This window comes from Lynx canadensis, chromosome D3, assembly GCF_007474595.2.
Source record: "Lynx canadensis isolate LIC74 chromosome D3, mLynCan4.pri.v2, whole genome shotgun sequence".
Classification (NCBI taxonomy): Eukaryota; Metazoa; Chordata; class Mammalia; order Carnivora; family Felidae; genus Lynx; species Lynx canadensis.
This window is the reverse complement of record NC_044314.2, coordinates 24,966,523-24,979,960: the sequence shown is the minus strand read 5'-3', so window position 1 is coordinate 24,979,960 and position 13,438 is coordinate 24,966,523. Positions and strand designations below refer to the sequence as shown.

The 13,438-nt window shown below is 41.4% G+C and overlaps 1 protein-coding gene across 1 annotated transcript in view; it reads right to left on the bottom strand.

The window, feature by feature from the left end:
- Positions 1 to 7,402: 7,402 nt before the first annotated feature.
- MYO5B (myosin VB) overlaps positions 7,403 to 13,438 on the bottom strand; it is a 340,809-nt gene continuing 334,773 nt past the window's right edge. The window contains 2 exon segments of the mRNA XM_030336665.1: positions 7,403 to 7,762; positions 12,830 to 12,917. Of these exon segments, the coding sequence (XP_030192525.1) occupies positions 7,610 to 7,762; positions 12,830 to 12,917 (241 nt within the window). The 3' untranslated portion in view covers positions 7,403 to 7,609.

The window sequence follows — 13,438 nt, the reverse complement described above, 5'->3', positions numbered from 1 at the left end:
AAATGTCTGATTGGAATGTAATCCTAAGGAAACAATCAGATAAATCCAAATGAAGAGATGTTGTGCAAAGCAACTGACCTAAAGTCTTCAAAAATATCGATGTTGTGGGAAAAAAAAAAGTCTGGTATTAAAGGAACTAGGTATTAACATTTAATGCAATGTGGGATCTCTAATTGGAAACTGGGTTAAAAGCAACTACTCTAAAAAACAGCAGCAACAACAAACCAAGAAACTCCAAAGCAAAACAAAACAAAACAAAAAAACCAAAAAAACAGCAACTCAAAAGAACAGAATTGGGACATTTGGGAGGAACTTTAATACAAGTTATATGAGATAGTTGTATTGACATACTTTTCCTGATGTTAATTTTATTGTAGAAATGTGGGAGATTGTCCTCTTTTCTTAGGAGCAGCTGTGGTGAAGAATAAGGATGTCTGCAATTCATTTTCCAGTGACTCAGAAAAAAAAAATGCATACAAATATACTGACAGAGAAAGAGAGAAAGTAAATATGGCAAAATATTACCAATTAGGGAATCTAAATCAAGAGTGTATGGTTGTTTATTATTTTGTTTTTATAACTTTATTATAGGTTTTTAACTTTCTCAATATAAGAATGCAAAAGGATCTTTCAAGTAAGCCCCAAAATTATCTGAAACAAATTATTTTCTAAAATATGTAGTCCTTTTCATGTTTAGCCATACAGCCAATATATATGACACTAAGTATGTATATCCAAATTATTTTATAATTTTTTTGGCCTAGACATGAAACCTCTCATGAGATGTAAAGTCTTAGACATTTAGCTTTCAGTATTTTTTTTTTAATGTATTATTTCTGTACTTATTTTTTTGGAAAAACAAGTAGCTTAGTATAAAACTGGAAATCAGCCACTCTATTGTAAACCTGTAAATTCTAATATTAAGATTTAATTAAGGTTTCATAAATACTAAGCCTCAGCCTTATCTCCCACATTTTCTGGATAATTTTCCTATACTTAAACATCCTATAATACTCAAAATTAATGGTAGCTTAAGCAGCAATGGCTTTAGTAGTTTCAGTAATGGAAACTAGGGAGAGCTGGTGAAGTCATTAGGAGATAGAAAAAATTTTCAAAATGAGCATATGAATTTGAATGAATGAAAGAAGAGAGTTTGCTAATCTTCAGTAGTTTGGAATATTAAGTATGTGTTCACTGTTAATCTGCTTTGGTGACAGCTTCGATTTTTGATCGCTAAAAAGGCAATTATTACCTCTGGTGTGGTTTTGCCTTCACAACAAATACCTACTCGTCAGAAAGTTCAAGTTACTAAACAAGCACATCAGAAATGAAATGTAGGGGCACCTGGGTGGCTCAGTTGGTTAAGCGTCAGACTTCAGCTCAGGTCATGATCTTGTGGTTCATGAGTTTGAGCCCCATGTTGGGCTCTGTGCTGACAGCTCAGAGTCTGGAGCCTGCTTCGGATTCTGTGTCTCCCTCTCTCTCTCTGCCCCTCCCCTGCTCCTGCTTGCTCTCATTCTCTCTCTCTCTCTCCCTCTCTCTCACTCATGAATAAATATTTAAAAAAAAATTTTTTAATCTTTATTTTTGAGAGAGAGAGCGTGAGCAGGGGAGGGACAGACAGAGAGGGAGACACAGAATCTGAAGCAGGCTCCAGGTTCTGAGCTGTCAGCACAGAGCATGATGCAGGGCTCGAACTCATGGACCGCGAGATCATGACCTGAGCCGAAGTCAGACGCTTAACCGACTGAGCCACTCAGGCGCCCCATGAATAAACTTTCAAAAAAAATGAAATGTAGACCGAAATAGACGCCGATTTGCTGAACTTTCTCAAGTTTACCGCAAATCTTGGTGTATTGTAATAACCTTAAGACATTGTCACAAACTGAGGTGAAGGATATATATCTGTTTTTCTCCTCCACGTGTTAAAAGTTGTTTGCAGTGTCTGCATCCTTACCAAGGCTTAGAATTACACTTAGTGATATAGCCATAGGCAAATGTCTATACTTCTTTGGTTCTAATTTTACTCTGCAAATTGCTCATGTTGGTGGATGGGGAGAAACACTATGTTGATGCCCTTCAGCCAGACTCCTCCTGGAACACACCCTTGTTTGAGCGGTTCTGTGCGGGCTTTAATACAGGCTGCAACAAGGGAGATCACTCAGCAGGGGCAGGGCTTAGGGATTGGAGAGGCATCTCAGTGAGAAGGTGTTAGGAGGTAGTTAGGTGATTTGGGGAGAGTCCAGAGAAGCAGGGCTTCACTCTGAGTTGGGTGCTGTCTGGAAGTAGGAACAAGTCTTTGGGTAATATAAGCCTATCCAGGAGGAGGCGGGTCTGAGCTGGACTAATGGCAGCTGGTGAAGTTGCATTCACTCCCGTTGGCTGGGAGAGGACAGGCGTGGCAGCGTGTGATTTGCCAGTGGTCTTGTCTTCGTGCTTAGACAGAACTACCAAGTGGTCTCGTGTTGTCTCACTTATTCAGAGAGCGACCCTGTTGTTTTGTGAGACTTGGTGTGAAGGGAGACACTGTAGGGCCCGTCCTGCTTCTCACGCCACCCAGGCCTTGCTCTAAGGGCAAGACCAGGTCCCGGATGTCGGGCTGCTTTTCTTTCTCAACTCTAAGACGTTAAGTGTGTCCTGTATGAAATTTTGGCTCTTTGCAGACGGTTTTCGTGTTGAGGTCTTGATGGTAAGCCTAGACCTCTCTGGGTATGAGGTGAAAGCTGTCCTGAAGAGTTTATTCTTCCCTCAGCCACTCAGAAAAGAGGGGGAGCCCGTTCTCAGGTTGGAAGTTGGGTTTCAGAGGTAACTTTTTACTGACCAGTATTTGTGTGTCATGAAATACTTCATAGCGGTTCCTGGTGATGGGTGTTGAAGGGCACCATCCCCAGAGAAGCCTTATTTCTATACCTATGGGTGGGGCTGTGATGTAGCTTTCAAAGATTTCCAGGGCATTTTGGTGTGTGCTCCTGTAGGTAAGAAACGCACCCGTGCTTCTGTGTAAGTGTCGTTTCTGGGCTACAATGTTCCATTGGCCAATTTGCCTATCTGTGCCTTTTCCACACATCTTAATTACTGAAGTTTTATACTAAGTCTTGACGCTCGTCAGGAAAGTTTTCCCTTTCTCTGAAGTAAGGTTTTCCTTATCCCTGGGTCTTTGCATTTCTATGTCAATTTTAGAATTAGCTGGTCAATTTTCACCAAAAAACTGTTGAGATTTTTTGATTCTGTACGTAGATCAACTTGGAGACAACTGACAATGCTTTTGTGGTTTTGGGTCTTCCGATCTGTAAATGTGATAGAATTTCTCCAGGTTGTCATTGTTTCACTTACATTACAAACTCCTCCATACAGGTCTTATATTTTCCCACTATTTTTTAATGCCATGTGCAAAGTTATACAAAGGACTGAGTCGATCTCTGGGCTCTGTGCCCTGTACCATGGATCTACTGGTCTTTCTACACCAAACTACCTTGTTTGAATTCTGTAGCTTTAAAGTAATTGCTCAATAAGTCTGCTATTTTACAGGGAAAGTTTTCCCCCACATCCAACACGTGGGCTGAAGCTTGCCAACCCCGTGTTTAAATGATCATGGTGCATGTTTGGACGTAGGGGGCCCTGGAACGAAGTTTGTCAAGCAGGCATTAAAAATAAACTTTTCAGCCAATAGATAGCCTCAGAGTTTTAAAGTTCATTTAGATGTGGCACACCACTTTATTCAAAAGTATTTATTTCCACAAATTTTTATCCACAGCTGAATATTACAGTGACTAATACAAGCATCTTTCTATAAACAAAGGTGTAGTTTACAGATTTTTCAAAATGAAAAAATATTTTTATCAGTAGTATTTCCTCTTACAATGTTAGATTCACCCCAGGATTGGAGGTGAACCCTTTACAGAGAAGCAGTCTTTCATCTAAACATCAGTTGCTGGCAAAATGTTCTACCCAAATCTGGGTTATTCTGATACAGTATCGTTTTAGAAAGTAGCTTAAATTCACTTCTGATTGCCTTTAGTAGAGTTAGAAATGTCTTTAGGAAAACCAATCTTTAGTATCTAATGACCTTTATAATAAGAAAAAAACCCAGTTCTATATTTGTCATTGGCATTAACCTCTAATTTTTCTACACCCCCTAATTCTCTAATTATGGCACCAACATGTACAAAAAAAGGAATTTTGGCTATTTGGCTCATGCAGCAAATTAACTGAGAAATTGACTGCAGAGAAATATTCTATGAGGATAAACTAAGGGGTCCCACCCCATGCTGTCACACTGTAGTAACCCTTTAGTCCCATAGGCAGGATAGAAGTGCTTCAATTCAGGATATCCCTTGCTGCCTAGAATTAGGTCAAACGTATGAAAACAATTACATAGATGCAAAAGAAAGGGATTCTAATTTATTCACTATAATCTTAATGCATTAAAACTCTAAATAGTGGTGTATTGGTGGCAGCAGTGTTTTTTCCTAAGGGTTCCAAGTTCCTGGTTTTGTTTTGTTTTTATAAAAGCCTGAAAATTTCATGGTATAGGACAATCAAGGGAAGAAAGTCCTACTGAAAGGGGAAGAACAGTATTTTCCTTTGGGTCTACTCTGCTCTCCAGGTACCATACACCTCACCGCAGCTATGACGATCCAGGGAGAACACACGGCTGTTGTCAGCTCTGATTATTAATAGGTACATCACGCACACTTCTACCAGTAAGCAGAGAGGCTCCCTCTTATACCTAAAACACAAACTGTCTATAAATATTTGATTCTTGGGTAATCTTTAAAATGCTGTCTCAAGAGACCAATCAAAACTCCACCATGATGTCGAATGTTAACATTCTTCCCACGGCAACACTTATTCCAGAGAAATAACTGGCGACTCAGTTATCTTAGTAACTGCCGAAGGCACATGGTGAGAGGGGTATCGACTAAATTTTAAACAGTAAAAAATAAAGACAGCTATCTAGTGCAGAGTTCAAATCTTGATGTTGGATTAAGTTACATTAAGTCATTGATTTCATGAAGGTGGATAATGTTTAACTTTAAAAATGCGAAAAATAAAAATGCTAATAAGTGATTCAAGTTTCTCTGACGATGCTCCTTCCAGTCTCCAAGTGTTAAATAGGGCCGATCGAAACATTAACCGATCACTCTATTTCTTGTCAGTGCTCTATAAAAGACCATTTGTTTTTAAAGCATACATAAATTAAACATAGCTCCAGTGAAATCTCTCTCTCTTCTGGAAAAGAACCTAACCTGCCATTTCTTGGACTAAGTAGAGGACTATTCATAATGCCCCACCCCCGCTCCCGCCCTGCATTTAATTGCCAAGCTTTTATTCAATGAGTCCTTGGCACCTAGTGATTAACCAGTGACAGCAGAGGTAATGACCCACAGGGATAGAGAGGAGGAGGATGTACGACAGAATATAAGGACAGTAAACCATTGCTTTTATGGAATCACTGCCCTTCAAACTCCTTAACACACTCTAAACAAAGCCATTTGGGGCTATCTTGAAGATTAAGGACAGTCCTTACATGAGAGACTCTGTTTTAAACTAAAGTGCAGCAACAAGCAAATTATACTTGATAAACAACTTTAAAAAGAGGTAGCCACAGACCTAGTAGGTTTAGACTGGCCTTCCAAAGTCTTTGTGGGCGTCAGGTGAACTTAAGCGTACTGGGCCGAGGGTCAGGCACGGCTCTGCAGATAGCCAAGAGGAGCATGTTTACTGCGGAGGGGTCACGCTGGAGACCCGGATTTGGACAGGATGGTCAAGAGTCTTCGCCCAGGTGCTGGGCCTTGTCCTACCCCAGCAGCCGCAAGAATGGCAGAGAAAGTGGAGCCGAAAGGGCACAGTATGCAGGACCATTCAGGGCTTGGAGTGTGTGATGTTTCTGGGAGCCTTCCTAGTTGCCTGGCTGAGTAACAGGGTGGGTGTGTGTGTTGGGGTGTGTGTGTGTGTAGGGGGGATGTTCTACCTGCAGTTCACGGAGAAGTCTTCTCAGCATAATAGGCTCTCCTTGGTTTTGCAGAACAGATGGTGTTTGGTCATGGGAACAGCATAGTTAATCTACTAGAAATATGGAAAAAAAATCATAAAAAAAAGTGGGCGTGGAGAACTATGCAGGGTTTTCTAACCAATGCCTCCTTTGAAGAGGCAAGGGAAAAACCAATAAAAGCAACAAAGTCTGTAATACTTCACTGAATATTCTTTAATCCTTTTTTTCAAAGCAGAGATACTTCCGATGTTTATGTGTTAATTTAAAAAAAGACATTGAAAATAACCTGAAAAGGGGACATAGGTTATTCTCACTCTTTAGAAAGAGCACACACACACACACAAACCCAAAGAACTTGGGTAATAATAATCCCTGATTTTAAAAAGGTTTTTTAAAAAGGTTTTTTCAAATAATCCAGTTTTCAAGATGAAGTTTTTTTCCTTTACTATTTTGATCATCTGGAATTACAGTGAATTATATGATGCTCTTATTGGAAGTTTTATGGCATTAAGGGCATTGCAGGCTTTCATATGAACTTGTTTGGTTTTTAATCTGTAAATAAAACTTGGTTTTCTTTTCTAATATTTAGCTTATGCACATTTTCATTGGACTAGCATTAGAAGCAAAGAATATCTTTCCATCTTGCTCACATTTTAAGTTTGGGACCATAGCATTTGAAAAAAAATTTTTTTTTTTAACATTTATTCATTTTTGAAAGTGTGTGAGTAGGGGAGGGGCAGAGAGGGAGACACAGAATCTGAAGCAGGCTCCAGGCTCTGAGCTGTCAGCACAGGGCCTGATGCAGGGCTCGAACTCACAAACTGCGAGATCATAACCTGAGCAGAAGTTGGATGCTCAACCAAATGAGCCACCCAGGTGCCCCCTTGGGACCACAGCATTTTTAGCATTATTCCTTCACAAACCCAAGACTATGCAAAAAGGGTTTAAGCACATTAGGGACTGAGTCTTATAATTTTGCTTTCCCAGTACTCGGAATGTTTCATTGGGAGGTCAGTTACACCACCGTCTCTGCATCACCAGGCATTCAAAATATTTTTGAAAAACTTCTCGCAAGGCCCCTGTATTTTTGTTCTCAGAACATCTCCCCACAAACTCATCTGCACCTGTGGTTTGTTGACCTGGAAAAATGTTATCCAGTATGCAACAGTATCAGGGTTATTAGTACCATTATTTGTTAAAAGTCCTCTGAAGGCAATTTATGTGATTTACATATTTTTAATATTCTTTTACTTTGGGCATTCTCCAGTTATATGGAAAGATCAAAACTAGGCAGTTTCCATTTTATAGATTGGCACCTTTTATATGGCCATGGGGACTGCTTGGTGGCTGTAGATTATTATAATATGAACTCATTTAGACTGAAATCATATACTTAAAAAAACTGTCCATATTTCAAGTGTTTTATTCTGAGTAGTAGGTACAAAAAATAATGACAGATGTGTCTTATTTCGTATAGTTCAGCACTCTGTGCAGGTTCTCAGTCTCTGATGTGATCCACTTTTAAAGATTTAATAGATCCTTGAATTCACTTTACAGTATAGATTTCCTTCTTGCTCTCATTGGAAATGGAGCCAAAGGTGGGAAGGTGTCTTGTCAGACCTCATTGAGGAACTCCAGATTGAGATATGCTGGGATGTGGATGGAGTCCATGGTCAGAGAGGATGGGTTAAATGGAAACAACACTGGAAACATGTGCTTGAAGTCTAACAGCAGTTGCTGAGGGTCATTCCGCTCTTGTAGTTGTGCCTGTGGGGAAGAATGAGACCATGCAAAATACTTAAAACACCTAAAGATAGCCAGTTTAGGTGAACTCACAAAAGTGAATTAGCGTGTATCATGGAAATATTTAACACAATTAGGTTGGGCTTTGGGAAAACGTGGCCTCCCTGTCCCTGGGGTTATTTGGCAGGAGAGGAGCCCTGTTGTAGGCTTGTTGGAGAGATGACTTTAAGCTCTCCCCTAATGCTAGAATAGAAAAACTACATTTCAGGTGCAAATCATGTGGACAGGTACTGTAGTGAAGTGGTTAAGACCGTGGGGTCTGGAAACAGACAGCCTGAGCTCTGATCTGGTACTGCCCTGGGCAAATTTCTGAACCTGTCTACACCTTAGTTTTCTCATCTGTAAACTGGAATGGGGAGAGTGACAGCATATAAAATGGCAGAGTGGGAAGCACTGGGGCTCAGTCCCTCCATTGAAGCAACCATTGAGCTGGAGAAAGCAATTGCTATCAACTTTCTTGGAACTCTGGAAACTGACTGGACACTTACAACGAGCAGGAGTATGCCTGATGAAGGGGGAGGCTGCTTATGTTCACTAAGAGAGCAGTATGTATGAACCAGCCACTATTCCCCAGTCTCCAGCCCCTTGCAGCTGTTGGGGGAGAAGCCCACACTCCTGGAGAAGCTGGCCAGTGTGGCAGGGCAGGCAGTGGAAGCTTGTCCTCCAAAAATTTGGGGTTGTGCACTTGTTGGTCTGGCATTCCCTGATGGACTGGCACAGATGCCTGCCTTGATTTTGGCTTCTTTTGGGAGACGGTGGCTTCCCCCAGTGGCATCAATTGGAAGATTTAAGCCTCTTTCCTTTCCCCCTCTATTTGCAGCCAGACATTTTAGGAAAAGTATAATGACTGAAAGCAAACTTTTCAGTTTACTAAAGGGGTTCAACAGCAGACTTGGGCAGGCAGAAGAAATATCAGTGAACTTGCAGATAAGGCAACTGAAACTGTCCAGTTGGAGGAACACATAGAAAAAAGATGAATAAAAGCGAACAGAACCTGAGGGACCCGTGGGACACCATAAAGCATACAACGTGTATGTCACAGTAGTCCAGAAAGAGAAAAGAGAAAGGGGAAGAAAATATCTGAAGAAATAATGGTCAAAAGTGTCCCAAATCTGATGAAAGACACCCCTCTCTCCCCCCTCCAAGAAACTCAACAAACTCCAAGCAAAAAAAAAAAAAAAAAAAAAAAAAAAAAACCCAAGTGGGATCAAAAAGATTCACACTGAGACACATTAGAGTCAAATTATCAAAGCCCAACAACAAGGAGGGAATCTTGAAAGCAGCAAGAGAGAAAGGACTCCTGCATACAACAAGGTGTCCTCAAGGAAGATTATGAATGGATTTCTCATCAGAAACCATGGAGGTCAGAAGGGAGTCCTGAAAGAAACTGTTAACCAAAAACTCTACATCCAAAACCATCCCTCAACAATGAAGGGGAAATGGAGTCCTTTCCAGATAAACAAAAGCAGAAGAAACAAAAGAAAGTCCTACAGGCTGAAATAAAAGGGCACTGGACAGTAACTCAAAGCCACAGAAGAAATAAAGAACATAGGTAAATGTAAAAGCCAGCAGCGGACTTTTGGTTTGTAATTCCTTTTTCCTATACAGTTTATACAGATACAGAAAACAATGATAAATTTCTGTCAATGGGAACATATGTGGAACACATGTGGCCTGTGACAATAACAAAATAACGACAGAAGGACAGAGATGGGTAGCAGTGGAACTCGCATACTCCTGAAACTGAGTTGGTATTATTTAAATTAGGTTGTTGTGGGGCGCCTGGGTGGCTCAGTCGGTTGGGTGTCCGACTTCAGCCCAGGTAATGATCTCGCGGTCTGTGAGTTTGAGCCCCAAGTCAGGCTCTGGGCTGACAGCTCAGAGGCTGGAGCCTGCTTCGGTGTCTCCCTCTCTCTCTGCCCCTCCCCCGTTCATGCTCTGTCTCTGTCTCAAAAATAAACAAACTTAAATTAGGTTGTTGAGAGTTTCAGATGTTAACTGTGATCAACAAGGTGACTACTAATAACTAAAAAAAATATATACAGAAAATGAAAGCAGGGAATCAAAATGGTATACTATGAAAACCACACACACACACACACACACACACACACACACACACACACACAGGCAGTAACGAGGAACATAAAATCTAGGCAGGCACACAGAATACCAGTAGCTGCATGTCAGATGTGATTACTGATGGAGCGCACATCGTGTTTAGTACATAGGATGGTGTCTGGCACTAGGTGAGTCCCATGTTTGCTCTGATCTTTACATGTTCCTTTGTACCTTCTGCCTGTGCACATCCCATCCACCTCTGAACCGTGAACCCAGGTGCAACTGTACTTTTATAAACGCAGCTGAGACTGGTTCACTGAGTGCTTCCAAGAGGAAAATCAACACAGCCTGAATCTGTAAAAACACAGGTCGTCTCCTACGAGCTTCAACTGTGAAAGCTTTTCCCCTTGTTAGGAAGCCACACCCATTGCCTCAGGTAGTGACAACATTTTGACATGTTGTAACTTTCTACAGGTTTCATTATTTCCCCGTTTTGGAGAAGGCTGAGGATGCTGATCTGCTAAACTCCCCCCGCATTCATTAGCACATCACATCTGACTAACGCTCCTAGCACCTCCGGTTTTCTAAAGCCTTCAAGCAGGGCTGAGGTCAGTAATAACGCAGTAGTGTTTGAAAAGTGTTGGGAAACAGGTTTCTAGAACAAAATCAGTGTGGGCATAGGATTGAGAGGGGATTCTGTGGTGGCTGTGGAGCGCATAAAGGTGTACCTACATGGACAATGAATGGAAAATGCTTTCAATTTCCAGCTGTCGATTTACTTTTTTTTAATGTTTATTCATTTTTTTTTTTAAATTTTTTTTTTTTTCAACGTTTATTTATTTTTGGGACAGAGAGAGACAGAGCATGAACGGGGGAGGGGCAGAGAGAGAGGGAGACACAGAATCGGAAACAGGCTCCAGGCTCCGAGCCATCAGCCCAGAGCCTGACGCGGGGCTCGAACTCACGGACCACGAGATCGTGACCTGGCTGAAGTCAGACGCTTAACCGACTGCGCCACCCAGGCGCCCCTGTTTATTCATTTTTGAGAGGTGGGGGGAGGGAGGGAAGGGCAGAGAGAGAGGGGGAGACAAAATCCGAAGCAGGCTCCAGGCTCCGAGTTGTCAGCGCAGAGCCCGACACGGGGCTTGAACCCATGAACTGTGAGATCATGACCTGAGCCGAAGTTGGACGCTTACCTGACTGAGCCACCCAGACACCCCCAAAACCGAAAATTTTTGATAGTATTGCCAGCTACTGAAATCGGTAACTGAAGAAGACTCAGAACCTGACTTGGATCTTCAGAGGCCATCTGCTCAACCTCTGCTGCCTTTCTGTGCCCTCAGTTCAAAGCCAAAGTCTGACATGGCAATATTCTTTGACCTTTGGCCTGGCTGCTCTCCTAAACAGTGCCTCTGTCAACAAGCAGTTCCAGCTCTCCCTCTGATGTGTGTGTCTTAGATATTTAAAGCCAAATAAGACTTCCTAAACTCATACTTTGGTTTGTGTAAATTGTCATTGCCCCATAAAAATCAGCGCTGAGTCAGACAGCCCAGTAGCTTCTCTTCTGTCATCAAACTCTTCCTCTAATTTCAGTAGCTGACTACAGCTGTGTCCTAAGTGGATCTTTCCACATCAGTGTCCCTGCCTCTTGAAATAGCCGTGTAGGTCAAACCTCTGTCTGCTTTTCCCTGTGGTCTGTCACTACATTTTCTCTCCTGCCCTTGGAAGAACAACCTTCTATCTGACTTGGCTTCCCGCCCTTGACCTGCAGGCGTCTGTTCTCTACTTATACACAATGCTGGAGTTTATTTGCCATTGCTGACTTTCTCTATCCCTGGATCTCTACAATGAAATGCTGTAAGGTGCTCTGAATAGAACCCCAAGTATACGTCAAAGGGAATAGCTTCTTATACCCCATGTCTTCTCAAGGTTCTTCAGTGTCTTTGATAAACCCCGATTTTAATCCCCCTTTCCTGACTCCTCTGATCATTTGCCTCCATTTCTTTTTATCTGTGTTTCATATGTTGGTGTCACTTCACTAGCTAAAGAGGTTTAGAGGCGTGAGAAAGTATTGTATCTCCTCAAGATGTTCCCCATTTATAACAACAGGAGAAACTATCACTGTTTTTGAGTCATCTGGATGTGATTCATTATGCAGATGCTATCAGCCACAGTCACACATAAAAATTAGGCATTCAGCTCAAATCCTCTATGGCTCAGCTTTAGGAAGCTCATCGTTAAGTTAAAAAAAAAAAATCCCATAATCTCAAGACAGATTTAAATAATCATTTCCCTAATATATTTTCTCTCAAGCGTATTCCCAAGGGCAAATATTATAAGTCTTAGAGACAAGACTAAAGAGCTCATATTGTTTTTTCTTTTTTTTTTTAACGTTTTTATTTATTTTGAGACAGAGACAGACAGAGCATGAACAGGGGAGGGTCAGAGAGAGGGAGACACAGAATCTGAAACAGGCTCCAGGCTCTGAGCTGTCAGCACAGAGCCCGACGCGGGGCTCGAACTCACAGACCGCGAGATCGTGACCTGAGCCGAAGTCGGCCGCTCAACCGACTGAGCCACCCAGGCGCCCCTCAAATTGTTTTCTTAAAAAATATTTCTTAGTTCGGTTCATGGGTGGGGCAGATATTCTGCTTACTTTGTTAATTCTATTTGGTGCTATAGTTCAGTGAAGTGATAGTGGCAAATAATACTTAGACTAGGTCTAAAATCTGAGCAGAGATGATAAAAGTTCAGTCTTGTGTGTGTGTATATCATATATATAAAGTTATTTACAGGTGATATGGTTAGTGTTTACCTAAAGGGAAAGCCTAAGAATGTAAGGTTCTTTGGCATAGAATATAACCAAAAATTTATTAATAAAGAGAAGCAAGGCTAAAACCTAAACTTTGATTTCTTTTAGTAGGTTTAGACCAAGATTTTATAAAATTGATGAAGATTTTTAAAACTCACCTGGATTGTTCGTATAAAGGCCACGGTTACCCGTTCTTCAAATTCATTCAGGGGAGTATAAAGGTTTAAAATTTTGACAATCTGTTGGAATTAAAACAAAAGCTTAGCACAGAGCTAGAGGAACAGAAGATTGAATTTTTAATTTCAGAGAATATAGGACATCGGCACAAGAGCACAATCCCCTTTAGACAAGACCCACAACTCGGAGCTGGAGCGACACCTGGGAATCTTACACTTAATAAGCTACAGTCCATAGGTTTTGTTTGGTAGATCTGAACCCTCTTACTGGATTCCTGCCTCCTATATCCCCACCCGCCCCTCTAGCTCCTGCTTGTAAGATAAGGATTCTAAGAAAAGGTTGCCTGAAATCCTCAGTTGTTGTTTTTTTTTTTTTTTAAATCCGCTGAAGCTCACCTTCCAGGTGAACCCCAGATTTTTTTAAAATTTTTTTTCCTTTCAACGTTTTTATTTATTTTTGGGACAGAGAGAGACCGAGCCCCAGATTTTTTAAAAATGTTTTTATTGTTAGAGAGAGAAAGAGAATGCACACACATGGGGCAGGGGCAGGGGCAGAGAGAAGGGGAGACAGAGGATCTGAAGCAAGCTCCA